This window comes from Myotis yumanensis, unplaced genomic scaffold (assembly GCF_028538775.1).
Source record: "Myotis yumanensis isolate MYYU_CA2020_CCGP unplaced genomic scaffold, mMyoYum1.0.hap1 SCAF_16, whole genome shotgun sequence".
NCBI lineage: Eukaryota > Metazoa > Chordata > Mammalia > Chiroptera > Vespertilionidae > Myotis > Myotis yumanensis.
Window position 1 is genome coordinate 53,328,202 of NW_027223767.1, and position 25,320 is coordinate 53,353,521.

A 25,320-nucleotide genomic window follows, 5' to 3' on the forward strand; every position below is an offset into this window, starting at 1 on the left:
AGGCGGGGTTGGGAGCGCCGAGAGCGTCACGTGCGCGGGGCGGGGCCACGTCCAGGGGGCGGGGCGGGGCGGGTCTTATGGGCGGGGTCTGGACGGAGAGGAGGCGTGGCCTGGCCTGACAGGTGGAGGACCGCCTGCCTGCCAGGTGAGCGGAGACCCTGAGGGCAGCTGACTCCCAGGGGAGGGGAGGAGGGGGGTTCCGAGCGGCAGCCGTGCCCCTCGCCCTCCTGAGCAGGCAAGGTCCAGGTCCCCCCTGCCCGAAATCACACCCCCACTGGGACCTCCTCGTCTTCACCTGACCCCCTTCCCCAGGAGCAGGGAGGCCCATTCCCACCTCTGGGGGGCACTCCGGGTTTGAGCCGGGATGTGGGTATAGGCATTACATGTTCCACATTCCAGCCCCAATTTATTTTTGTAAGAAAAACACCATCCACTGTTGCAGGCCACAGAAAGAAACGGCACACGGCATCCCGTCGGACACTCCTGGGGCGTCCGTGTCTATGATGGGGCTCTTCAAGAGTGAAAAGGAAAACAGGGTGAAAGATACTGTGTGCGAGGCCAGGGCAGTGGAGTCGGCAGCGGAGCAGCCAGCACCCATGAAAGTAGAGAGAAGAAGCGGCAGCCTGCTCTCGAGTTCTACACTGAGGCAGGGGAGGGGCAGCTGTATCAAAAGCCAAAACTGTGACCAGCATTTTAGAGAAGCGAAGTGTATGAGAATCCAAAGCTCTAAAGAAAGAAGGCACGGGCCGGCTGGCGTGGCTCAGTGGTTGAGCGTCGACCTATGAACTGGGAGGTCACGGTTCGATTCCCAGTCAGGCCGTATGCCCTGGTTGCGGGCTCAAACCCCAGTGTGGGGAGTGCAGGAGGCAGCCGATCAATGAGTCTCATCATGGATGTTTCTATCTCTCTCTCCCTTCCTCTCTGAAATCAATAAAAATGTATTTAAAAAGCTCAGCATCCTGAGAACACCCCAGTGGAGGCTAGGACTGGGGGAAGGGAAGTGCCAAGAACATGCACATTGTGAATAGCAGGGGTCCTCAAACTTTTTAAACAGGGGGCCAGTTCACTGTCCCTCAGACTGTTGGAGGGCCGGACTATAGTTTAAAAAAAAAACTATGAACAAATTCCTATGCACACAACGGCGGCAAAAACACCCGGCGGGCCGGATAAATGTTTTCGGCGGGCTGCATGTGGCCCGCGGGCCATAGTTTGAGGACCCCTGGTGAAGAGTGACCCAGGGACCCCTGCCGCCCTTGCCTGGAAGGGGCTGAGGCCCCTCTGCCCAGTTCCCCCCAACACACGCAGCTTCCGTTTCTCCTCACATTCACTTTGACGAAGCCGTCCTCCAGCAAACGGAAGCATCTCTACCTCCGTCTTTTTGGCAAAACAAACATCACCAAGCCTGTGACTGACTCCCCCACAGATTCAATGTTTGCCCGGAAGATGCCTCAGTGCGTGAGCTCCTGGTCTAGGAGCTGACTCCGCGTGGCGGGTGTTTTCACGGGGCAGTGAGGACATCAGTGTGCGCACACGTTTGAATCTCCACGCTTGAGAAGAGAATCACACACACCTGGGACGGGACTCGGCGCATGCGTACGGTCTGGGTGGGTTTTGCCAGCCGCAGGGCCGTGGGCGAGAAGGACAAAGGACAAGGCTGGGGCACAGTTTGCTTCGAGGTTCAGTTTGCATCTCAATTACATGTTCTGCATATTCGCCACTGAAACACGCACACTTCCACGTCGTTCATCCTGTGTCGGGGCTCCTGCTGTTTCACCCAGGTGCCCCTTGGGTTGTGAGACACTTCCTCCCGGGACGTCACCTATTTCCGTGCTATGTGAGTGTCCTGGGGCTGCCGTAGGGAATTGCCACACAGATCTCTGTCCTCTCACAACTCAGGAGGCCAGTGTCTGAAATCCAGGCGTGGGAGTGGGGGGTGAGGGTCGGGGGTGAGGGAGGGCTGCTGCCTCTTTCATCTCCTGGCGGCCACCTGGAGCCTAACCTGCAGAGGGCTGAGGCCTTGGAACCGTGCGCTCCGAGAGAGCTCCTGTCGCAGAGGCCACAGGAACTTGTCATCGTCCTTCTAGGACACAGGTGTCATCCTGAGGGTCCTTCGATCGGAAAACAACAAGGAAGTGGAAGGGGAAGAAGACTTTGTCCCCGTTTAACCTCAGGGCCAGGGGACCCATCCCCGGAGCCGCCACCATCCGTGGGCCCCGCACCTTCGCTCCCCTGTGGGGTCTTCAAAGGGGAGAGGAGGTGCTGAGGAGTTTTCATTCCGTTGGACCCCTCCTGGCCTCTCCTGGCTGCAAACGAAGGGAGGAGTGGCCCCACCTCAGCCGCCCCAGCTTCCCGGCCAGCGTGGCAGCCCTTCCCTCTCTCCGTCCAATGCCCAGCGGCGTGTCCTCCCAGGCCAGCGGCTCCCTCAGGGTTGACCTGCTGCTGTCCACTTGCCTGCTCCCCTGTGGACACGGTCCTCGTCACGGCTGGCTTCCGACCTCCCCCGCCCATCTCGTTTCTCCTCTCTGGGCCTCCGTTTCACCATCTCTGAGTAAAGGTTGCCCCCAGTTCTAGGGCTCCTTGAATTTCTAAAACTCTATCAACCGTTTATAGAAACGGAGGACATCTCAACTCGTGTTATTTTTCTAATCCTTCCTTCTAACCTCCGGCTGCTGCAGGGCCACAGCTCACAGGTCCTGCCAGGAACGAGAGGCCCTTTGCAACGTCGGCCGCGTTCTTGTGTCACGGTAATCGGAAGGGCACCTCCCGGCGTCTTACCAGACGGCGCCCTCCGTCCCCCGAGGCCCTTGAAGAACACGGCTGGAACCGCCGGATCACAGGCCGCGTCCAAGGGGCCCGGGGAGGTCAAGCGGTGTCGTTGGAGGGTCGCACATGCAGAGGGCCCCCTGTGGTTACACATGGATTTCACCTGCGTGGGAGTCGGCGCCCCAACCCCACATTGTTCAAGGCCAACTGTGCTCCCCTCTTTCTGCCTCTACATTTCTTTTCAGGAAAAGGAATCTTTTTCAGTAGATGTCGCAGTTCAGGAGCGGAGCCCTGTTGCCAACGCCACATACCTGCACGGACGCCGGGAACTGGCGCCTGAACCAGGCGGTGCAGCAAGGAAGTGAAGGGCTGTAAATACACAGTCAGACCCGGCGACGAGAGAGCAGGCAAACCTGCTAACCTGCTACTGCGTCCTCCCGCGCCCCTGCCCGCCTTTTCCCGCCCGAGACGCTCTCCGATGGGCGCCTTGCCCACCCAACTCTGCTGTAGCTGCTCTGGGTTCGACACAACCAGAGGTATCTTTGGCATTTTCTTTTCTCTGCTTCATAACCTGTGGAACATTTTATACAAAAAAAATGTAGATTGACAGAGAAAATGTGCATATAAATCACTTATTAATCCCAAAACGTAGTAAATAACATAGCAAAAACTTTATCAAACCCATTTTGTACAGAAGCGTTACGATCAGCTTTCCATACTCCCAGATGCGTCCGCAGCGTTTATAAATTAGTTAAGAAGGAGGTTTACAAAAAGGCCTCTCTCCTCGCGTCGACTCTACGTTCCCTGGCGTCGCTGCCGGGGTCCCCTGGACTGACACGCAGACACGCACATCACCATTCTCACCAGAGCAGCTGTGCTAGGGAAACGTCTGCACCGCGACTGTGGCATCAATGACATTCGAACTGCAGGGCAGTAAGAGGCAAGCAGAGTTCCCATCTCCCCTTTATGAACACACGTCTAACACAAGAGCTTCATGCACATCCACGTGGAAACACCAACGTCAAACCGTGGCGTGGGTCCTTGTTGCTCGGAGCGGCGTGGTCGCCGTGAGGGCTGGCCGGTGCTTCTCGGCCCTGGCGTGGCCCCCCGGCTCCCGTGGGACGGCTGGAGCCCCCCGGAGTCTGCGGTGTGCGCCCGCTCCGCCTCCTAGGAGACTTTGCAGCTGCTCCTGGCGCAGCGCTGGGGGGGGCTCTGGGGCGGCCGGGCGGCCTTGCCTTTGCGGAGGCTGCTCCTCTTGTGCGCGGAGCTGGCGGTGACGGTGACGGAGTAGGAGCGGCCGTGCATCATCCTGGCGTTCAGGCCGTTGGCCATGGAGAAGGACTTGAGGCGGCTTCGCAAGGCCAGGGGGAGCGGGAGCTTGTCCACCAGGTGCACGGGGGTGCAGGACACCACCGCCCGGCAGCACAGGTCCTGCAGGCTGAGCACTTGGGAAGGAAGAGAAGCCACGCTCAGGCGGTCCTCAGGGCAGCCCGGCCCACCGACCCACCACCTTTCCCAGGACCTGGGGTGGACGCTCCCCGTGTGCCCATGTGCCGCCTCTGGCAGGACTCGGAGGGAGCCATCTGCTTTCGTCACCTAAACTCAGTTTGTCCCCCAAAACCCGTGAGGCCACCATCTCTCCCTCAGGTCTGAGAGGTGAGGGGGAGGGATGATGTCCCAGGAGGTCTCCTCAGGAATTTTAATATACATCCCACTGCCGGTTACATTCTATTAAAAAGACCCTTGCCTAGCTGGTGTGGCTCAGTGGTTGAGCAGGAGGTCATGGTTTGATCCCCGGTCAGGGCACATACCCGTGTTGTGGGCTCGATCCCCAGTGTGGGGTGTGCAGGAGGCAGCTCATCAATGATCCTCTCTCATCACTGATGTTTCTATCCCTCTCTCCCTCTCCCTTCCTGTCTGAAATCAATAAAAAAATATATATATTTTTAAAAGCCTACGCACTTCTATTTCTCAAGTTCCTCTCTTTATAAACAAAGTGGAAAGGGAATTATTCCTAATGTGATAAGCTCTTCTCATTACTTATCTGCAGGAAGCCATCTGCACGAAGGTCGAAGGTCACGTGGAAGCCACAGTGCTGCCCTAGGGGGTCCCCCTTCACAGACAGGCACGACCCCCTGTGGACGCCTGCGGCCACCTTATGATAAATGCGTCCGCCTCTGCCTACGTACAGATTTCAGCAGCCTCCCGTGCGGCCACGATAGAGCTGTAACCATGATTTCCCTCTAAGTCAGCACAGTTGTGCCCTGGGAATGGAAATGGCGGCCCGAGGCAGGCCCTGGGAGGGCGAACAGCGCCCGGGCCTGTGGGACAGCTCAGCGCCTACCCTTGCTCGGCCGCCAGAGCCGGTCCATCCCGTGCCGCAGCAGCACGATCCTGGCCAGCTCCGTGAAGGACTCGGTGATGTTGAAGTTGCACAGAGGGCTGACCTCGAAGAAGGTGACGCCCAGGCGCTCCGCGTAGGCCTGGGCCTGCTCCGTGGGGACCTGGCGCTTGAAGGCCAGGTGCAGGCGGTTTCCCACCAGGATCTTAGGGACCCCGGGAGCGTGCTAGAGGGCGAAGGGAAGGCAAGGGAAGTGGGTACTTGTGCGAGCTTTTGCTGTTGGCACTGTAGGTGTGCCGGGTACTAGATGGCGTGCCTCCCAGTTTAGACGGACCCAGAACTTCAGAACGTGTGAGGATGTGATTAGTAGAGATGAGGTCGTTGGGGTGAGCCCTGAACCCAATCACCGGTGTCCTTGTGAGAGGAGAGGACACGGGGAAGACGGCTGGTGACCACAGGGTGGAGACAGGGATGCCTCTCCAGGCCCAGGAGCGCCCGGGCTGCCGGCAGCCACAGAAGTGGGAAGAGACAGACAGGAGCCTCCTCCTGGGCTTTAGGAGGGAGCGGCCCTGCCCACACCTTCCTCTTGGACTTCTGGCTTCCAAATGTGAGAAAACAAATGTGCAGCTCTAAGCCACCTGGTTTAAGGTCTGTTAGAGCAGCAGCAGGAAACTAAGACAGCGGGTGTGGCCCCGCCACTCCATGTCCCCAGGGGCAGAGGGCTGGTCAGGGTGCCAGCAGGCAGCAGCCCGGTCGCTGCCCGTGAACCCACCAGACCACGTGCAGGGCCCAGGCTCCGGAGCTTGCCGGTTCTTGCATCAGGGCGGCTCCTGTGCTGGGAGGTGACACGTCCTCCCTGGGGCTGAAGCCTGGTGCCCTGGCCCACACGCCCCGTCCCCAGCCCGACACCCTCGCGCCCACGGGGAGGCACACCTCATCGATCTCCTTAATCCAGCGGTGGATGCCGTCGAAGGACCAGCGGTTCGCGATGTCATAGACCAGGATCACCCCCTGGGGAGAGGCGCCGGCTGACCTCACCGCAGGCACAGCTCCGGGCTGCGCGGCCGCGTGAGGGCCACACACTAACAGACTCACAACAGCCACTCCCATCATGCTTGTTCTGACACAGGCTTGTCTGGATTTACCCATCAGATGTAGCAGTTATGTGATTATTTCCTCTATTTCACAAGCTCATTGCTGAGCCCTCAAACATCAGGTGGGCTGGGGACTAGAACGCAATTCCCCACGTCCACAAGCTGCTCCAGGGACACAGGTGTGGGGGGCCTGGGCCTCACCCACTCAGGAGGACAGACACACACAGGACCATTAACACAGGTGCACACACATGCACATGCACAGCCATGCACACACAGGGACATTTACACCAACACAGGCGTGCACATGTACAGGCATGCATGTGTACACACACACAGCTCTCCTGCATGCAGTGTGTGTACCAGCACACATATGTACAACAACACACATGCATGCAAACACAGGTATGCAACAGGAATACGCCTGTGCATGTATAGACAGCCTCACACATGTGCATGAACACACACATGCATAGAACAATGCACACACGCACGTGCACACGTACAGCCCTGGCGCCGACAAAGGCTTGTGAGCCACCAAACCCTCCACAGACTCAGGCCTCAGTGTACACAGAGAGCTCAACATGAAAGAGCATCCCACATGTCAGCGCGACCTGCCACTCAGGGGGTTACCTGTGCGCCCCGCGAGTAGGAGCGGAAGATGGTACAGAATCTCCCCTGCCCGGACGTGTCCCTGGAAGGAAAAGGTGTTGGGGACAGGTGAGGCATTGCTGCTGCTTCCTGACCAGGCGGCACCGAACTTGGGACCCTCATCAGCCGGTGACCACACCACTGAACGTCCGAGACCCCAGCGAACGGTCACCTCGTCCCCTGGAGGGACCTGGACATCGGAATGTCCTGGGCTTATGCTCTTTTCTAGTTGTCATTCTGTAAGTCAAACTAGAAAAATTAGTGACAGGTTTCAACACCCTAATTCTGACATTTAAATAAATCTGATGTAAGCTTCTGAAATGACGCGGAATCTGGAGATAAAGCTGTGTTGTGAGGGATGTGAGTCTCATGGGGGGGTGGGGGGGTGTAGGCCAAAGGATTTGGCAGGATCCCTTGGCTTCCACTAACTCTGAGTCAATCATATAAAGTCGGACCCACAGGTGACCTTCCCCCAGACTCAGGGGAGCAGGGCCGGGCTCTGAGAGGCCAGAGGCTGGGAGCAGCCAATCATCAGAACCCCCATCAGCCCCAGCGGAGCCTCAGGCGCTCAGGCCTTGCCCGCAGGCGGGGCTGCTAGAAGGTCTGTGGGCAAGGAGAGCGACCCTGAGGGACCGACGCCAGCTCTGCCCTGGGGCCTGCAGGGCCATCATGGTTCCTGCCTCGGCCAGAACGGCCATAACATGTAGACAGTTCCCCTGGCCGCCTGTGCCCTGCCGGGGGTGGGGGGCTCCCGCGTGGGTGTCCAGGATGACTCCAGGGTCCCCTGGAGCCATGGGGGGGCGTGGAGGGACCACTCAAACCAGAAACAGGACTGGGAGCCGAGGGCCTGTTTGATGGCGGTAAGGTGGGGGACATTCAGAAGAAAACTTGGAGCCGCTGCTATGAGGCCTTCTGAGCCCCGGGGAGGTTTGGGCCACAGATTCCTGGCAGACAGCAGGGCCCGCAAGGCCCAGGGCTCCCCTCCCCTGGACCAGGGTCAAAGCTTCGGGCCCAGACAAGGGGTCAGCCCCTCCTTCAGAGCCCTGGGCCGGGCGGGAGGGGAGAGGACCTTCCCCAGGTGCAGGCCGAGCGCTGAGGGCCGGGCCTGCTCAGGTCCAGGCGGGCGCCAGACTCACCAGAGCTGCAGCTTCACCCGCCGGCCGTCCAGCAGGATGGTGGTGGTCTTGTAGTCGATGCCTGTGGAGGAGGGTGGGCGGCTTCAGGGGAGCTGGCTGCAGCGTCCCCACAGTTACCCTCCACCACAGGGCGTGGGGCCTCACTCTCACGCTGGGGAGACAGGACTCACCCTCTCTCCGTGCAGATGCTGGTGGGTCTCCCCGGATGGTTCGGCCCTCTCCCCCGCACCCCCTGCCCACCCGCGCCCCCTCCTCTCACCCAAGGGGCTAAAAGACTGAGATGGTTTCCCTCAAATGATCACACTGAGGATGTAAAGTAAAACTACGGAGCCCTGGCCGGCTTGGCTCAGTGGATACAGCGTCAGCCTGGGGACTGAAGGGTCCCAGGTTCGATCCGGGTCAAGGGCACATGCCGGGGTTTCGGGCTCGATCCTCAGTAGAGGGTGTGCAGGAGGCAGCCGATCAATGATTCTCTCTCATCATTGATGTTTCTAGCTCTCTCTCTTTCTCCCTTCCTCTCTGAAATCAATAAAGAAATATATTTTTTAAAAAACTATGGAGAATGTGAAATCAGATAGGAAACACTATCACAGCTCTGCAAGCACAGGTGTGTGTGTGTGTGTGTGTGTGCATGGAAGTCTCTGGGTTGCAGAATTTGGATAGTTTTTACTTAAAAAAGAAACTTTCTCTGTTTTCAAGAGCATGTTTTCTTCAATGAGCATGTATTTCTTCTAAGATCAGAAGGAAAACCCCACAATAATCATTTCCGAGAAGAACTCTTCCTCCCCATTCAGCCAGAAGCCCCGTTCCTGCTCGTTGAGAACCTCCTGTGCGCACAGAGGAGTCTCCGCATCTGTGGACGAGAACACGCCCTGGTGGGCGCCGAGGGAGCAAGGAGAGCCCTTCCCCAAACAGGACCCGCTGCTCAGCAAGCGCAGAGGCTTTCTGGTGCTGGCCTTGCCTCGCTGATGGGCCCAGCACCCGTCCCCAAAGCACTCACACCCTGAGGAGCCAGCTGCGAAGACTCTCCCACTTTGAATGTTTGCACAAATAAAGCTGCTGCCTTAGAATTGCGTGTCTGGGGGTGAGTGCCGAAGGGAGGCAGCTGGAGAGGGAGAGAGGGCCTGGCCCTGGAGGGATCCTGCCCCAGACTGCAATAGGAGAGACCCGGTCATTTTCAAGGGCTTGACCTGTGCTCCCTGGAAAGATCTAGAATGTTAGACTCCCCCCACCCCGCCCCCACCCTCCGCACCCACACCCAAAGAGCTACCAGAAAAAGAATGTCCGGTTCATAAAGTCTCCTGTCTTTTCAGTTGTTGTTAATCCTCACCCTAGGCTATTTATCCACTGATTTTAGAGTGGAAGGGGGTGGGAGAGGGAAAGACGGAGGGAGGGAGGGAGGGAGGAAGAAAGAGAGAGAGAGAGAGAGAGGAGAGAGAAACACACCGATTGGTTACCTCCCCCAGGTATGTGCCCTTGACCTGGAAGCCACCCTCCAGTGTACGGGCGACACTCAACCACGGAGCCACACCAGCCAGGGCTAACGTCTCCTGTCTGTAAAGCAGGTTGAGGGTAAGCCGACGTGCTTTGTGGGGGTGACAACAGGCTCAGCTCCCCATTCCAGGGCACGGCACCCAGGTTGCTGGGGCTGAGCATAGATTTTGCAGAAAGTTTAGCTCAGTGGCTTCAGACTCTGTGAAATTACTCTTTGGAGCAACTGATTACCAAGGCCTTCCCCCCAGCCCCGGGGCATGTGCAGTGAGAGATACACACACACACACACACACACACACACACACACACACGCACACGCACGCACATGCGCACACGCACACTAAATAGAATATATGACTGCATAGAACACGTAAATAGGATCTATATGTACATATGCATGAATAGAACATTAATTTCACATTTAGCCCGTTAACTATGAAGTCGCTAGAACATATATTTTGGGAAACGTTCCGCTTCCCTTCGGAATGCTGGGGATTTCCCTCTGTCGACAGGAAGCACTGGATGCACTTGGGAATCTGCTTTTGAGTCTGGGGGTAACGTGGCTGTGGGTTCCTGCGTCCGGACAGGCAGGGGGGACCCTCACCCTCCAGGGCCTGCAGAGATGGTTCGTTTTTTAAATTTTTGCTTTGGCTATTTTTCGTGGTGGCTCATTTTTGTCCTGCACTTCTTTGGTTTAGAAAGTGCCCTCGGGTACTTACTTTTTTAGGTCCCAAAAGCTTTTTTAAAAAACCTTTCGTAAATATAAAAATTCACTGCTGGGGGTCTTTTTGGGCACCTCTGCGTTTCTAAACCTATATTTGGGTTTTCTTTTCATCAACGTCGTGGATACACAGGGCCTCCAGCATCAACTGGTTCTGGGACTCAGTATGGGAGGCGGCAGGCCCCAACCCCCGCCCCCGTCTGCACCCACCTGTGTGCCCCCCATTCCAAGCTCTGTGTCTCCGAGTCTGTAAGCAACATGCTTATACTCCAACTTCCTGACTTTCCGTTTTAGACATTGACTGCCTGCCCATCCTGAAGGGGAAAATGCGTTCACTTTCCTGCCACGCCACCTGCCTCATCTCTAACTCTGTCGCCGTCTCTGCTTCTGTCTCTCTCCGTCTCTGCCTCTCTCACTCTCACACACAGTACAATTATGTTGCAACTCTAGCCAGATCGATATTCGATTTTACATCAATATGGCCAAGTAAACGCTACCCACAGCTGAACCACGTGGGATGCTGTGTTTTAATTTTCCTTCATGCGCAGACTTTTGTTTTCACGGGAGTTAAAAACAGCCGTTTATCTGCTCAGTGTCCTCTGCATTTACCTCTAAGCCTCCTCTCAGCACGCCCAACCTTCCTGGGCATCTCGGCAGAGCGTCTGTCCTGCTGTCTGTCCTGCTTCCCCTGGCCCTCCCTTCTCTCCTGGATCCCATGTCTCCCCTCTTGGCTTATTCCCTCTGTGGTTTCCCCGAGAAGGGTGCGTAGAAGGTAGCTTTTGAGTCTGTGGGTGTCTGAGGTGTCTTCAGTCTACCCGGGTATGCGCCCTTGGTCACAAATCAAACCCTCGGCCCTCTGTGCGTGGGACGACGCTGACTCCTAAGCGGCAGCGGCCGGCAGGAGCTGGCATTTTTGAAAGGCGTCGTGTCAGTGCCAGGATCAAAAAATATAACTCACATCTGCGGTCCTCAACTCATTCACCAAGAACTCTGTCCATCAGAAATAAAATAAAAATACACGAAAGCTTCCAGAACAAAGCCTGTCAGAATGTTTGAGTGAGTCAGAATAAGAGACAAGAAGAGAGATAATTTTAGCCTCCTTTAAAAATAAAATAAAATAAAAAAAGGAAACCCCAAATGCCCAGCCGGTCAATGCGCTTTTAGCTCTGCAGGAAGAATAAATAATTTAGGCATCTATTTCCATTCCTCCACCACCTGCTCGCTTCTATTTTAGCGAGGCAGCAGCCACAGGGCACCACACCGAAGAGGGTTTGATTACGGTGTAAATGTGGGTTAAATGCCATTTACGGACATATCTGTCTTTGAGAACCTGACTTTTGAGAAATGTATCTTTTTTACTTACATGTTTCTATTGATTTGAGAGAGAGAGAGAGAGAGAGAGAGAGAAACACAGGTGAGAGAATCATCGACGGGCCGCCTCCTCCACGCTCCCTGGCCAGGATGGAACTGGTGACCTCTCGGGACATGGGCCGCCGCTCAACCACTGAGCACACGGGCCGGGCTGAGGAACGTATCTTATGCTGAACTGGAATATCAGATGCACGACTGGCGGTTCCCTGGGACGGGACGAGGGGAATGTTCCGGAATTAGAGAGTGGGGATTCACTGAGACTGAGTGTACTGCCACTGAACCGTTCCCTTTAAAATGGTTCTTTTCTATCATGTAAATTTGACCTAAAAAATATACATGTACATATGTCCTGCCCAGAAACGGACTCTGCCTGGCTTTGGGGATGGGAAGGGCAACAGGTGGAGGGGCTGGAGGAAGGGGCCCGGGCTAGGCTGGGAGCTTCAGCCCAGCCCAGCGCCCGCCCCCCCCCCACCCCCCCCCCCGCCCCGATCCCTCGGGGGACTGGGACAGGACAGGGATTTGACGCGTCCATCATATGGGAACCCGCTCCTGGAGCAGCTACCCTGCTCTGTGCAGACTCTGCCGTCTCCTTTCTGCAAAGGAGAGTGTGTTCCCTGCTTGTTTCTCCGCCTGGTTTTTCTCATCGGTGCCTCCCTCTCCTCACGACCTGGCTGCATTTATGACTACCTCTGTAAACTAGCTCTTGCTTTTATTTTTAATCAAACAGAATGCCAGTCCTGTCACGAGTCACCGTATGATTCAAATCCATGAGCAGACTCGGCTGAGTCACGTCTGGGGGAGGGGGATCCATTAATTATTAGCTGCGAGAGGCTGGAGCCCGGAGTGGCCTGAGCTCACTGTCGGCGCGAGGGGTCCCGGGTCAGGCCTGTACGGTACTCCGCCAGCAGCTATGGGACGTCTCCCAAGAGATCACCCTTCGCCGTGGTTCCAGGCCGGAAACCAGGGCATCCGTGGAAAGATCTAGAAGCCAGGCACAGAGTCTCAGGGCCGGAGCTGCTGGGCAGTGACGCAGCCCCTGAGCCTCGGCACAGCACAGCCGCCCCCCCTGACCGGCTCCCTCCCGTCAGGCTCCAGAAGCAGGTCAGCCTGTCACTCCCACCCGCGCGTCTCAGAGCACGAGTCACGTGAGTCCCCCATCTCGAAGGCCCCGCGTCTGCAGGGCTGCCGGACCCCAACTGGGCTGGATACTGGACTCTAAGCTGTGAGGTACGTTCGAGACAGATCAAGGCCTGGAACCAAGTCCACGTAAGGAAACGCACGCCGCGAGGCCCAATGCTCAGACACGGCGTGATCGTGATCACAGTTTGTGAAAGGGAAGCACGGTGACACACAAACAATGCCGTCTGAAGGACCACAGAAGCAGCTGCACGTTCTGTCCAGATCAACAGAACTAAAGATGACAAAACAACCTGCTTCTTCAGTGACAAACCCATCAAAAAATTCTTGCCTTTAATCAAAGAATAAAAACAAAACAAATATATGCATGTATATTACATGTGTAAAGTATATTATATCTAAGCATAAAGTATATTTCTAGCCCAGCTGGTGTGGCTCAGTGGTAGAGTGTCGACCTATGAACCAGGAGGCCACAGTTTGATTCCCAGTCAGGACACATGCCCAGGTTGCGGGCTGGATTCCCAGTGTGGGGCGTGCAGGAGGCAGCTGATCCGTTGTTCTCTCTCATCATGGATGTTTCTCTCTCTCACTCCCTCCCCCTTCCTCTCTGAAATCAATAAAACATCTTAAATTAAGAATCTCTCCCACTGTCGCGTGTGTGCCTAACTTCGGCTGGTCAGCCTGCGGCCCCTGGTGCCAACCCAGCCCCCCCGGTGCCAACCCAGCCCCCCTGGTGCCACATTCTCACTTCACAAGATGAAGCAAACGCAGAACCACTGGGAGAAACCACCAAACTGCAAGGCACAGTCGGGCCCCGGGAAAGGAGTTGCTGGCAGAGGAGGAGGTGGCTCAGAGGACGGCGACGGCCGACTTACCGCCAGGTCCCTAAAGTGGGGCGCACGGCACCCCTGGCCGGGAAGAGGTGACGGTTTACAAACACAGGGGCACTGACCCGCTTCAAAAGCCCCAAAGTGTAGCGTCTCGGGCACCAAGGGCACACAGGCCATACAGGGCCCAGCGGCTGACCAAGACTGAGACGCTGGTGGCATTTCCGTCGGCGCTGCAGACCGTGGGACCAGCTTCGGAGACATCGAAGCTCCCGCAGCGACGTGTGGGTGGACCAGTGCCCTTGCTCCTGGACAGGAGGGAGGAGGGTGCTCTGGGTCCGGCGAGAATTTGGTCAGGTCTCCAGGAAGGGGCCAGGCCAGCTGAGCGGAGCCCACTCCCAGGATGAAGCTGATGTGGGAGCTGTCACAACAGGACCACCTGGGGCATGGTTTGTTTGTGGATCTGACACCATCTAAATCTCTGGTTTTTTTAAAGATAGATTTCTATTTATTTCAGAGAGGGAAGGAGAGGGAGAGAGAGAATCACTGATCGGCTGCCTCCTGCACGCCCCGCACTGGGGATCAAGCCTGCAGCCAGGGCATGTGCCCTGAACCGAGAACTGAACTGGGACTCCCTGGTTCATGGGGCAATGCTCACCTACTGAGACACGGCCCCTGGGGTACTGCCGTTCTTCCCAGTTTTTGCTTCTACACAATTCACTCTTTGCAGCCAGTGAAGCTGACGAAGCCTGGGGAGAGAGTTCCAAACAAAGGTTCCCACTCTGCCAAGAAACGGAAGTGGTCCACAGCCCACAGGTGCTCTGGGTGATGACCCCCTGCTGCTTCTCTCCACCTGAACAGCCAGGGCTGGTGAGGGGTGAGCAGGTGTAGACGGTAGAACCACCCGCTGTGCCTGCTCAGCCATGTCCACTCAGCAGCCACCGCGGTGCCCGGTGCCCGGTGCCAGCAACAGAGGACACAGAGCTTGGTGGGTGGGCGTCCAGCCCAGGGGCTGACCTCTTCCCTGGAGAAACCGGGGCCACCAGTTCTGGGCCTCCCCCTGCCCATCACCTGAAATCAGGTTTGTCCTGGGTTGGGGGCTGCAGGGATTAAGGGTCAGACTAAAGGGGTGGTCACCCTGCAGGGAGGAGACCCCACAGGACGGTGGGGAGAGAGACTTTGAAAGAGAAACATGAAAGGCATCTAAAGAGAAAAGCTGATACAAATGCAATATTATTATTTTCAAATACATAGACGTATGTATGACTTAATTTTAAAAAACCCAAATGCATTACAAATGTACTGTGTGTTCACACGTGGTCCTGTTGGGGTGGAGAGTAGAAAGCCATCTACCATCTCTTCCTCAAGGAATTACACCGCAAAGAAGAGGGTAAGATATGATGCAACTCTCAGGTCAAACTTGAAGTGATGACTTGAAAAATCGTGCTTTAAATCTTCAAGTGGTTGCCAAGGGAAACCGACAGCATAGCCATAAAACTGGCAAATGCACCACTGTCTGCAGCATCGCAGAGGCAGCGGGGAGGGTGGAGGTTTGTCAAAGGCAAAGAGAAAGGACAAGAATCTGAAACCGAGATCACTTTAAGGAGAGACGTTTCAATGCTCCTCAAGGGGAAAAAGCCACCTCTCTGAGCCTTTTCTGAACCAGAGGGGCCACCGGGGGTGTGATCAGGAGTAGGGCCCAGAGCCTGCCACCCTGTCCCACTGGGCTCTTACACGTATGCTGTGTGATCTTGAGGGAGTTACTCACCCTCTCTGGGCCTAGGAATGTAACCTGTCTCAGGAGATGATTCTTCTGCACTATCAATAAGGGGGAGATATTATTATAGAAACTGAGAAAGAAAGATGGGATTTTCCTGCTGGGAAAAGAAGCTGAAGAAACAGCCAGGAGAAAGCAGTGAGAGAAAACAGAGGCTCATGCTAGGGGGGGAAATTTGAGAGGCAAGAGGTAGCAGCATTTCGTGTCAGAGTTTTAAAAAGTGAAGATGGAGGCAGAGTCAGTGTCAGAGTGATGTGAACTGAGAAAGACTCAACCAGCATTGCTGGCGTTGAAGGAGAAGAAGGGGCCGTAAGACAAGGAATGCAGGCTGATTCCAGAAGCTGGAAAAGGCAGGGAACAGACACCCCCCAGCGCTGCCCACACCTGACGTTAGCCCAGCGAGGCTGTGTTGGTTCCTGACCGCTAGGATTGTGAGTTAATAAAATTGTGTTGTTTTAAGCCACTAAGTTGGTGAGAAATTGCCCAGCAGCAATAGGAAACTAACACTAGGTGTACTGGTTAATAATGTGGATTTTTTTCGATAGATGGAGTGACACATATGTTGATATATATGTGATTTGATATGTATGCTATGTTGTTGTATTGCTCCTTCAGATGACCACTTGTTCTGATAGACGGCACACGCACTTTCTGAGCAGCACTTCAAAACGTACGAAAACGTGGAAAATTGGGTCTCTGAATGGCTTGCCACAAAACAAGAAAAATTCTATTGGGACGGTATCCACAAATTACCTGAAAGATGGGGGAAATGTGTAGCTAGCGATGGACATTACTTTGAATAATGCACTTTTTAAAAATATATATTTTATTGATTTTTTTTTAGAGAGAGGAAGGGAGAGGGATAGAGAGTTAGAAACATCGATCAGCTGCCTCCTGCATGCCTCCAACTGGGGATGTGCACGCAACCAAGGTACATGTCCTTGACTGGAATCGAACCCGGGACCCTTCAGTCCGCAGGCTGACGCTCTACCCACTGAGCCAAACCAGTCAGGGCTGAATAATGCACTTTTGATGTTTCTCTTGAAATTATCCTCTTTTTTTTTATTACAAAATCTGCATCATTACGGTCAATAATGCAGATGAACTATTAACCAGTTAATAGTGCAGATTAACTCTTAACTAGTTAATGATACGGATTACTATTAACAGGTTAAAATGCGGATTTATTATTAACTGGTTAATAGTGTGAATTAACTATTAACCAGTTAATAATATGGATTTTGTAATCCAAAGAAAACACGATAATTTCAAGAGTAACATCAAAAGTGCTTTATTCAAAGTAATGTCCATCGCTAGCTACACATTTCCCCATCTTTCAGGTAATTTGTGGATACCGTCCCAATAGAACTTTTCTTGTTTTGAGGCAGACCATTCAGAGACCCAATTTTCTACTTCTTCGTACGTTTTTGAAGTGCTGCTCAGAAAGTGTGCGTGCCATCGATCGGAACAAGCGGTCATCTGAAGGAGCAAGGTCTGGTGAATCCGGCGAGTGGGTTAATACTTCCCAGGCAAGATCTTTTAACGTGTCTTTAACTGGTTTTGAAGTGTGTGATGGTGTGTCATCATGAAGCAAAATTACTTTGCCGTGTCTTCTGGCCCATTCTGGTCGTTTTATGATCAAAGAGTGGTTCAAATAGATTATTTGTTGTCGGTAGCGATCAGTATTAACAGTTTCACCTGGTTTTAGAAGCTCATAATACACCACGCCTTCCTGATTCCACCAAACGCAGAGCATTGTCTTCTTTCCAAAGCGATTTGGCCTTGCAGTCGATGTTGATGGTTGACCTGGATCAACCCATGATTTTGTGTGTTTGGGATTCTCAAAATAAATCCACTTTCATCGCCAGTCACAATTCGATGCAAAAAAGACTTTCTTTCGTGCCGTTGAAGCAACATTTTACTGATGACTTTTCGGTTTTCCATTTGTCTTTTGTTCAGTTGATGTGGCATCCATTTTCCTTCCTTTAAAATTTTTCCCATTGCTTGTAAACGGTCGGAAATTGTTTGTTGAGCAACGTTTAATCTTTCCGCAAGTTATTTTTGAGTTTGACACACATCTTCATCCAATAATGCTTGTAATTGTTGGTCTTTAACTTTTTCGGTGGACCTGGATGTACTTTGTCTTTCACATAGAAATCATCACTTTTAAAGCGTTTAAACCAGCGTTCACAAGTGTCTTGAGATGGAGCATGTTCACCATAAGCTTCCCAAAGTATACGATAACTTTCATCAACAATTTTCTTTAAAATAAAGTAATGAATTAAAACTTCCCGCAAATGCTCTTTTTTTGACATGAAATTTGACATTTTTAAGTGTAAAAATATCTATGATGTTAACACCTTCAGAAAATTTGACATGAAGTTTTGAAGCTTGTTGTCTATACAACAAAATAGCATACTATCAAATCGCATATATATCAACATGTGTGTAACTCCATCTATTGAAAAAAAATTCCGCATTATTAACAGGTACACCTGGTACAATTGGTGCCCCTCAAGTAAAAACACCAACAAATGTACCAGAAGATGTTTTAGGGACATTTAAATAAATTTCTCTGAAACTGAAAAAGGATTCTGCAAAATTCAAAGAGTACAGAGCATACTAGAAGTTCAATACCAATTATTCATCTCTGAGACGTGGTCTAGTTAAACTAACAGACTATGAAACAACAGAAAGAATTCTTCAGAAATTCAGGAAGAAAAGGCAAATCGCCCACATGGGGGGAAATCAGCCGACCTCAGGCTTCACCTCAGCACATCCAATGCCAAGGAGGTAGCGGGACAATAGTCACAAAGTGTTGAGGGGAAAAAGATATAACCTAAGAATATTATACCCAGCCAAGCTATCATTCAAAGATAAAGACAATGGACTAGACATTCTCAAACGTGAAAATGTTCAGGAAATACTCACGAGCCCTCCCTGAAAAATGACGGGAAAAGAAATCTAGCTCATTAGAGGGATAGCAAAGTAAAGAACCCACTGACACAGATGGAAACAGGACTGGTGGTGAGCACTGGTCCGTGCCTGGTGAATTATTACCGAGCAATTATGGTCATTGTAGCAACAACACAAGTGAGTGTTATAAACCTAGCAATGTGAAAACCACAGCCCAGGCTACAAAACCCAGGTGTGGGGTGGGCGGAGGGGAACGGAGATGTGAAGCTGAAAATGCCTTGGCCTTTGAATGTTAGAAGCACCCATGGTTTTGAAGTAAAACCTGTCTTCAAGAAAAAAGATTCCTACTTTTCACAATTTTTCATCATCTCTTTTCTTAATCCTAGAAGAATCTTTCAATAAATCAAAAACTCACGAGGGGCACATCTATGACAAGGAATAAACTTGGAAGAAAGCCCTGTTTTTAGAAGTCCTGGTCGGTCACCTAACAAAAAGAAAGGAATGCACCAGAAGCTTAGTCCAGCCCTTGTTCAGACCCATCAGGAGCTCATGTTTGCCCCACATCACTCACCGACTGTACAATTCAAAGCACCCCACAGCTCGGTCCCTCAAACACACACAGCTGTGAGAGCGCCACGCCTTAGCTGTTGAATGTCTTATTCCTTCACCTCCACCTCCATTCAACCGCGGAGCCCTGAGGGCCCAGCTGTGGAGCAACCGCCTCTGCCCTCCTGGAGCTTCAACTCGGGGCTGCCCAGTCCAGCAGACCTCGGCCACCCGTGTGCTGTCACTGCTGAGCCCTGGAAATGTGGCTGATGCAAACTTTCGATTGCATTCCATTTTAACTACTTTACATTTATTTATTTATATCTGTATTGATTTCAGAGAGGGAGAGAGAGATAGAAACATCAATGATGAGAGAGAATCATGGATTGGCTGCCTCCTGCATGCCTCCTACTGGGGATCAAGCCCACAACCCAAGCATATGCCCTTCAGTCCCTAGGCCCATGCTCTATCCACAGAGCCAAACCGGCGAGGGCTTAACTACTTTAAATTTAAAAAGCCCCGTGTAGCTAATGGCATCATCTCGGACAACACTGTTCTAGAATCTATCGGAATCTGCGTGGGACCTCCAGGTGATTCTCTGTCCATTGCAATTTGAGGATGAGTCCAGTTCTCCTCATCAGCTCATGCCCATCGTCTCCAACTCCCCCGGCTCTGTCTCCACACCCTCCTCCCCGGCCACTCTCCCTAAGATGACCGTGTGTTCTGTTATTCCCTTGCTCAGGAGCCCAATGCTCCCTCCTGCCCACTCTTTTTTAATAAATATTTTTATTGATTTTAGAGAGGAAGGGAGTGGGAGAGAGAGATAGAAACATCGATGATGAGAGAGAATCATGGATCGGCTGCCTCCTGCACACCCCACACTGGGGATCAAGCCCACAACCAGAGCCTGACAGGGAATCAAACCGAGATCAGGTTCATAGGTCGATGCCCAACCACTGAGCCACGCGGGCAGGGCCCAGCTGTCCCTCTTTACCTCCCCTGACCCCCAGGAGCCCATCCAGGGTCCTACCACGTCGGCTGCCCTTCAGGGATGCCCTGCTCTCTCTACTGAAGCAGAGGCAAATGCTATCCCTCTTCCCGCCTCAGATCCTGTTTATCTCCTGGTGAGCCTCCCGCCCCCCCCTCCCCCCTGTCGCCCCACGCTGTGCAAACGCCTTTGCACTGTTCTCCATTCTATCCCACCTGGGGAGGTCGGAGCACACCCAGGCTGGCGTCAGCATCAAGCCTCCACCCTGGCAGCACCCTGCCAGTTGCTAGATGGGATGCTGCCCAGTTCATGGATCTCTTATTAAAGCCAAATAGATCTTCACATTAACAAAGAAAAGACTCCACTCCCTGGGCTCCCTCTCCTGCGCCCCGAGAACCAGACCGCAAGCCCAGAGCACAAGAGTGAGAGGCAGAGCCGCAGGGTCTGTGCTCAGGTGTGGTTCGCACCCTGAGAGGATGCTCAAAGGTGACCAAGGACAGGTTTCCTTCCGCGACCGCTCAGTCTGCACTGCACAGCCGCTCACGATGGGCAAAGACCCTGACCCTCCAGTCTCCTGGCTCCAGTGTCTGCCCACCGCACTTCCCTCTCCTCCCCCCTGCCCTTCTTTCCCTCCTAATGACCACCCCCTCTTGGGGTTGCGGCTGTCAAACCTCAAACCTTGGGGAAACCCCTTGTCCTGGAGCTCTGGGACCACGGGCCTCCCCTCGACCCGGAACCCACTCCCTTGCACTTTCTCTGCCCAGGGCCGCACTCTCCAGGGTCACTTAGGTTCCTTGCCCTCCCAGACCTGTCCACCTGGACCAGGAGCCCTCCGGTCACGCTGGGAACCCTGCAGAAGCGCCCTGACCAGGCCTCTCGCTCTTCTCTCGCTCCTCTTCCATCCGACCCACGCGCAGAGCAGCCACCTGGAAGCCTGAGCCCGCTCCACTTGGATCCCACGCTCGAATCCGCTCCCGTCTCCACACCCCACGCATTCTTTCCAAATGCGTCGCGCGCACGTGGGCCTCCCTGTGGGGGGCCCTCCAAATCCCCACGCCCTCCTCCGCCTCGCAGTCACCCCCAGGTCGGGAGGACCTCCCGCGGCCTGCCCAGCCACTCGCTCCCTCCGGACGGGAGGACGGAAGATGCGCATCTGCGTCCGCCCCCGGCCCCCCGCGAGCCGCCTGGGTCCCCCACGTGCGGGACGGGGGTGCTGCCGGAGCCGCCCGCGAAGTGTGGGCCCGATCCAGGCAGAGACAGGCCGGTCCCGAGCCCCACGCTCCCCGCACCCAGCTCCGCTCCTCCCCGACCCTCGGTGCGCTCCCTCCCGGCCCGGCCCAAGTCCTCCCCCATCCCCGGCCCCGCTCCCCCGCTGCCCTCCTGGCGCTTCCCCCCAGACTCCCGCCCGCCTGGCACTCTCCCGGCCCCGCTCTTCCCCGCCCCGCGCTCACCCGCCGGGTGGCCGTAGGGGGACTCGGCCGCGCCGTCCTGCAGGCTCGCCAGGATCTCGCCCTTGCCCACGTCGCTGTCGCCCACCAGCAGGAACTTGAGCAGAAAGTCGTAGGCGCGGACCGGGCTGCCCAGGACGCTCATGGTGCCGGCGCCCGCGCCCATGCCCGGCCCGCGGGACGGCGCAGAGGAGGTGGCGGGGCACACAGGCGCCGCGCAAACCCGCAGTCGGCGGAACGCTGGGCTCCGTGCCCCCACCGCCTGACAGTGTGCGGCCCCGCCCCGCCCCGCCATTGGCTGGCCGTAGTTGCTAAGGTAGCTGCGCGCGCTCATTGGCTATATTTCCCGTCCATCTTGCTGCGGTCTCCGCCTCCAGACCGACGCCCACCACAGCCGCAGCCAATGGTGGACGGGAGGCGGGGCCATGGGGGTCCAGGGACGGAGTGGGGCGGAGCCAGAGGTGACAGGGGGCGGGGACGCTGATCCGGCAGCCAATGCGGGGCGGGATGAGCAGGGGGCGGGCCGGGCGTTTACTGTGCCGCGTGGGCCGGCAGCCGGTGCGGTGGGGCGATTCTGTCCGCGGACCCCAGGCCCGGGGCGCCCGGGCCAAGTCTCCTGGCGCCAGGGGTCCCTGTCCCGGACGAGCTCGGTGTTCCCTCACGGCTGCCCAGGCCTCTTCCTTGTCCCAGAGCGACTCGAAGTCCGTGGGTGCGCGTACCTGTGTGTGCTCGCGCGCCTGTGTACGTGTGCACGTGTCTGTGCAGATGCTGGAGCAGGGGACAAGGGGGACCCTCCAGCTCCGGGCTCCCTCCCGGTCCAGGGAGCCACGGTCTTCAGGCCTGGGCCTGCCTTCCGCTCTGGAGTGCTGACCAGGTAGGTGGTCGTTTATCTCAATAAAATCTTCGTGCGAATGCCCGCCCACTCTCTCTTCTGTATCATCACATTTTCTTTCCCTATTGGGTCAAAATACGCCAAGAATCATTGGATTTTTAAATATGTATATATTTTTATTGATTTCAGAGAGGAAGGGAGGAGAGAGAGAGAGAAACATCGATGAGAATCATTGATTGGCTGCCTCCTGCACGCCCTCTACTGGGGAGCAACCCGGGCATGTGCCCTGACCAGGAAGCAAACCCGCTACCCTTCAGTCCTTAGGCCTACGCTCTATCCACTGAGTCAAATTGGCTAGGGCTTTTTTTTTTTTTTTTTTTTTTAAAGAATCATTTGAGGAGCCGGACCCCTCCATTCGGACGCGGCCTTCAGTCCTCCTTTTGCTTGCTCACAGCATCCGGGAGAACCTTCAACTGCTGGTCGGTTGGCCCAACAGCACCTACTGTTTCAGGCTGCACAACGACCGACCGGGTGTACTACGTGAGTGAAAAGATCTTGAAGTTGGCTGCCAACATCTCCAGTGACAGGCTGGTGTCGCTGGGGACTTGCTTTGGAAAATTCACTAAGACCCACAAATCCCGGTTGCACATCATAGCTCTGGATTACCTTGCACCCTATGCCAAGTACCAAGTGTGGATAAAGCCTGGAGCAGAGCAGTCCTTCCTGCATGGGAATCACGTGTTAAAATCTGGGCTGGGTCGAATCACTGAAAACGCATCTCAGTACAGGGAGTGGTCGTGTGCTCCATGGCAGACATCCCTTTGGGTTTCGGGGTGGCAGCAAAGTCTACACAGACTGCAGGAAAGTAGACCCCATGGCGATTGTGGTATTTCGTCAAGCAGACATTGGGGAATATGTGCCACACGAAGAGACATTGACTTAAAATGAAATCATCGCAAGGACGTATGGCTGTGTGGAAGGGCCTAGCTTTGTTTCCTGTGTCTGTGTAGGCTCCACCATCATATTGCATTTGGTCACCAGTGCGATCTCTACAGGGACCTCTTAGTTTAATACGGACAAATGCAGGCTGGATTCTTATTAAGCAGAAATGGGTCAAAAATGGCATTTCAGGTGTTTGTGTTTGTTACTAAATAGAATATCGTGTTTTATATTTTAATCAGAGGGCTTCTTATTTTCAGTAAAAGATTCTAAATCATTGGAATTGAGGACAAGAACAGCTTATTGTTAACTGTGATAACACTGTTGTCCGAACGCATGATAAGAACTCAACAGGTTTTCTTATTAATACTAGAAAGGTAGATATGGCTGTATGAGAATAGTTGGCCATGTCTGGGATTTTACAAATGAAATTTGGATAAAATACTAAGAGTAATTTATTCTGCTAGTTTTCCTTATGATGGGTGCTGTGTGGTGTGGAAGAAAACTTGGATCCTAAACCTAGTTCTAATACCTACCAGCTCTATGATGCTGTAGATGAGTCATTAAACTTTAATGAGCTGCATTTTCTTCTGTTTCAAAAAACAGCTTTAACCATCTACCCAAGAATGGTTTTCAGAATTTGAAATCATGATTGTAAAGTACCTAGCACAGCGCCTGGCAAATGACAGGTGCTGAGTAAGCGGTAAGAATTGTTTTTATGTTGCGTATACTGAGTGTTTCTGCTACTAAAAGTGGGATCTAATGAGTATAATTTGATTCTATTATTTTGGTTTTTCCAAGCTGTTTTCTGAGTCTTTTTCCTGGATGGTGATTTCAGGTTGAATGTTATTTTCATCACCTTGGTTTCCTAAAACATTTCCCTTATGAACCTTTGTTACTTACCTTATTGGACTGGACAAAAAGCACTGTTCAGAGACCCTGAAATAATTTACCTCCTTCATTGTTCCCCATGCTTCCTGAAATCATTTTTAGAATTAAAATATTTTTAAAATGAAAGTTAAAAACAAGAATCGTTTGATTTGAGCACGGTGACATATATGGGCTGTTTTTTATTCTATTGCCGGTGGTTGTGGTTCATCAGCCCTGTGGGAGGATGATGAGATGGGGAGAGCTCAAGCCACAGGGAGGAGAGAGTGGGTGGGTGAGGTCAGAGAATCCACTGAGGGCTGTGTCTTTTCGGGGCTCACACCCATCTTGCTGTAGATTGGGGACATCTGCAGCCACTTACATTTTCATAGCTATTAAGACTGCCTCAGACACCTGGGCTCAGTCCCACTGGGGACCTGGAGGGGTGGGGTGATGTGAAGGGCATATTGGATTTCCCCACCCAAGGAGTACATCCGGAACAGAGGTCTGCCCACTCTGGAATGCTCCACTGCTGTCCCCTGGCGTAGGGCCCCAGTGCCTGCAGTAGGTGCTGCTACCCATACACATACGGCAACAACTGGGTCTGCCATGTGTATTCTTACTTTTTGTCTGCATACCCTGTGGCTGCCCCTTTGTTTTAGGTTCTTGTGATAATTTATCGAGGGAGAAGAGAGATTTTTGTCCTGCCATTTTTGTCTGGAACCACCAGACTCCATCACAACATAGGATGTCAGGCCTAGAGCACAATTGGATCACCTACTATGGAAGGTGGGGGAGAAGAGAAATGCCTGCCATCTCTGGGTGATATACAAGGGATCTCTTTACATAATAGGAAATCTGTTTCCCATTTGACTATGGAAAAGCATTTCTTTAGTTCCTTTCTCTGATGCTCACATAAAAATAGACTTAAGAACTAAAAAAGGACTGATCATATTTTCTCTCAAGCCCCAGGCACTTGCACACACCAATGAACTTCTGATTTCTCTCCCCCGCTGTCGAAAAGTAAATAGAAACTGACAGCTGATGAGACTTTCACACTGGGTGTATATTTGCTGATGACTCACTAAGAATTCACAGTCAAGGTGCCAGTTGTTCTTCCGATATAGAAAGAAAAACTATTTTAAGCAAAACTGTAACCTCACCGATGCTAGTATCACAGCCGCAGGAAATCCACGTAATGCAGGTTTCGCGCCAGACTTTCACCGCGCGCCACACTCCGCCCCTGCCCTCCCAGGCCCCGCCCCTCTACGCCCACAGGCCCCGCCCCCTTCCGGAGCCTCCCGCCCGCGTGGGACAAGCCTACAAAGTTTGCGTCGGTCTCAGGCCCCTTCCTGGCTGCCCGCACTGTCCCTTCTCAGCCCCACAGACAGCAGCCCACCCTCAGGGTAGTTCACACCAGACCGGCCCGAGCGGAGAAGGTGGAAGGTGGAGCTGGGTTCGAGCCGGGTCTG

The 25,320-nt window shown here is 53.7% G+C and overlaps 1 protein-coding gene and 1 pseudogene across 1 annotated transcript; one reads left to right on the forward strand and one right to left on the reverse strand.

The window, feature by feature from the left end:
• Window positions 1-3,412: 3,412 nt before the first annotated feature.
• Window positions 3,413-21,454, reverse strand: RAB40B (RAB40B, member RAS oncogene family). Its single transcript, XM_070392888.1, has 6 exons — window positions 21,214-21,454; window positions 7,986-8,046; window positions 6,832-6,892; window positions 6,038-6,115; window positions 5,108-5,330; window positions 3,413-4,208 (listed from the first exon to the last, which is right to left on the reverse strand). The coding sequence occupies exons 1-6, from the start codon at window positions 21,374-21,376 to the stop codon at window positions 3,931-3,933; spliced, it is 864 nt and encodes a 287-aa protein (XP_070248989.1). The 5' UTR covers window positions 21,377-21,454; the 3' UTR covers window positions 3,413-3,930.
• A 181-nt stretch (window positions 21,455-21,635) lies between these two features.
• LOC138995066 (60S ribosome subunit biogenesis protein NIP7 homolog pseudogene) lies at window positions 21,636-23,943 on the forward strand (annotated as a pseudogene).
• Window positions 23,944-25,320: the final 1,377 nt, after the last annotated feature.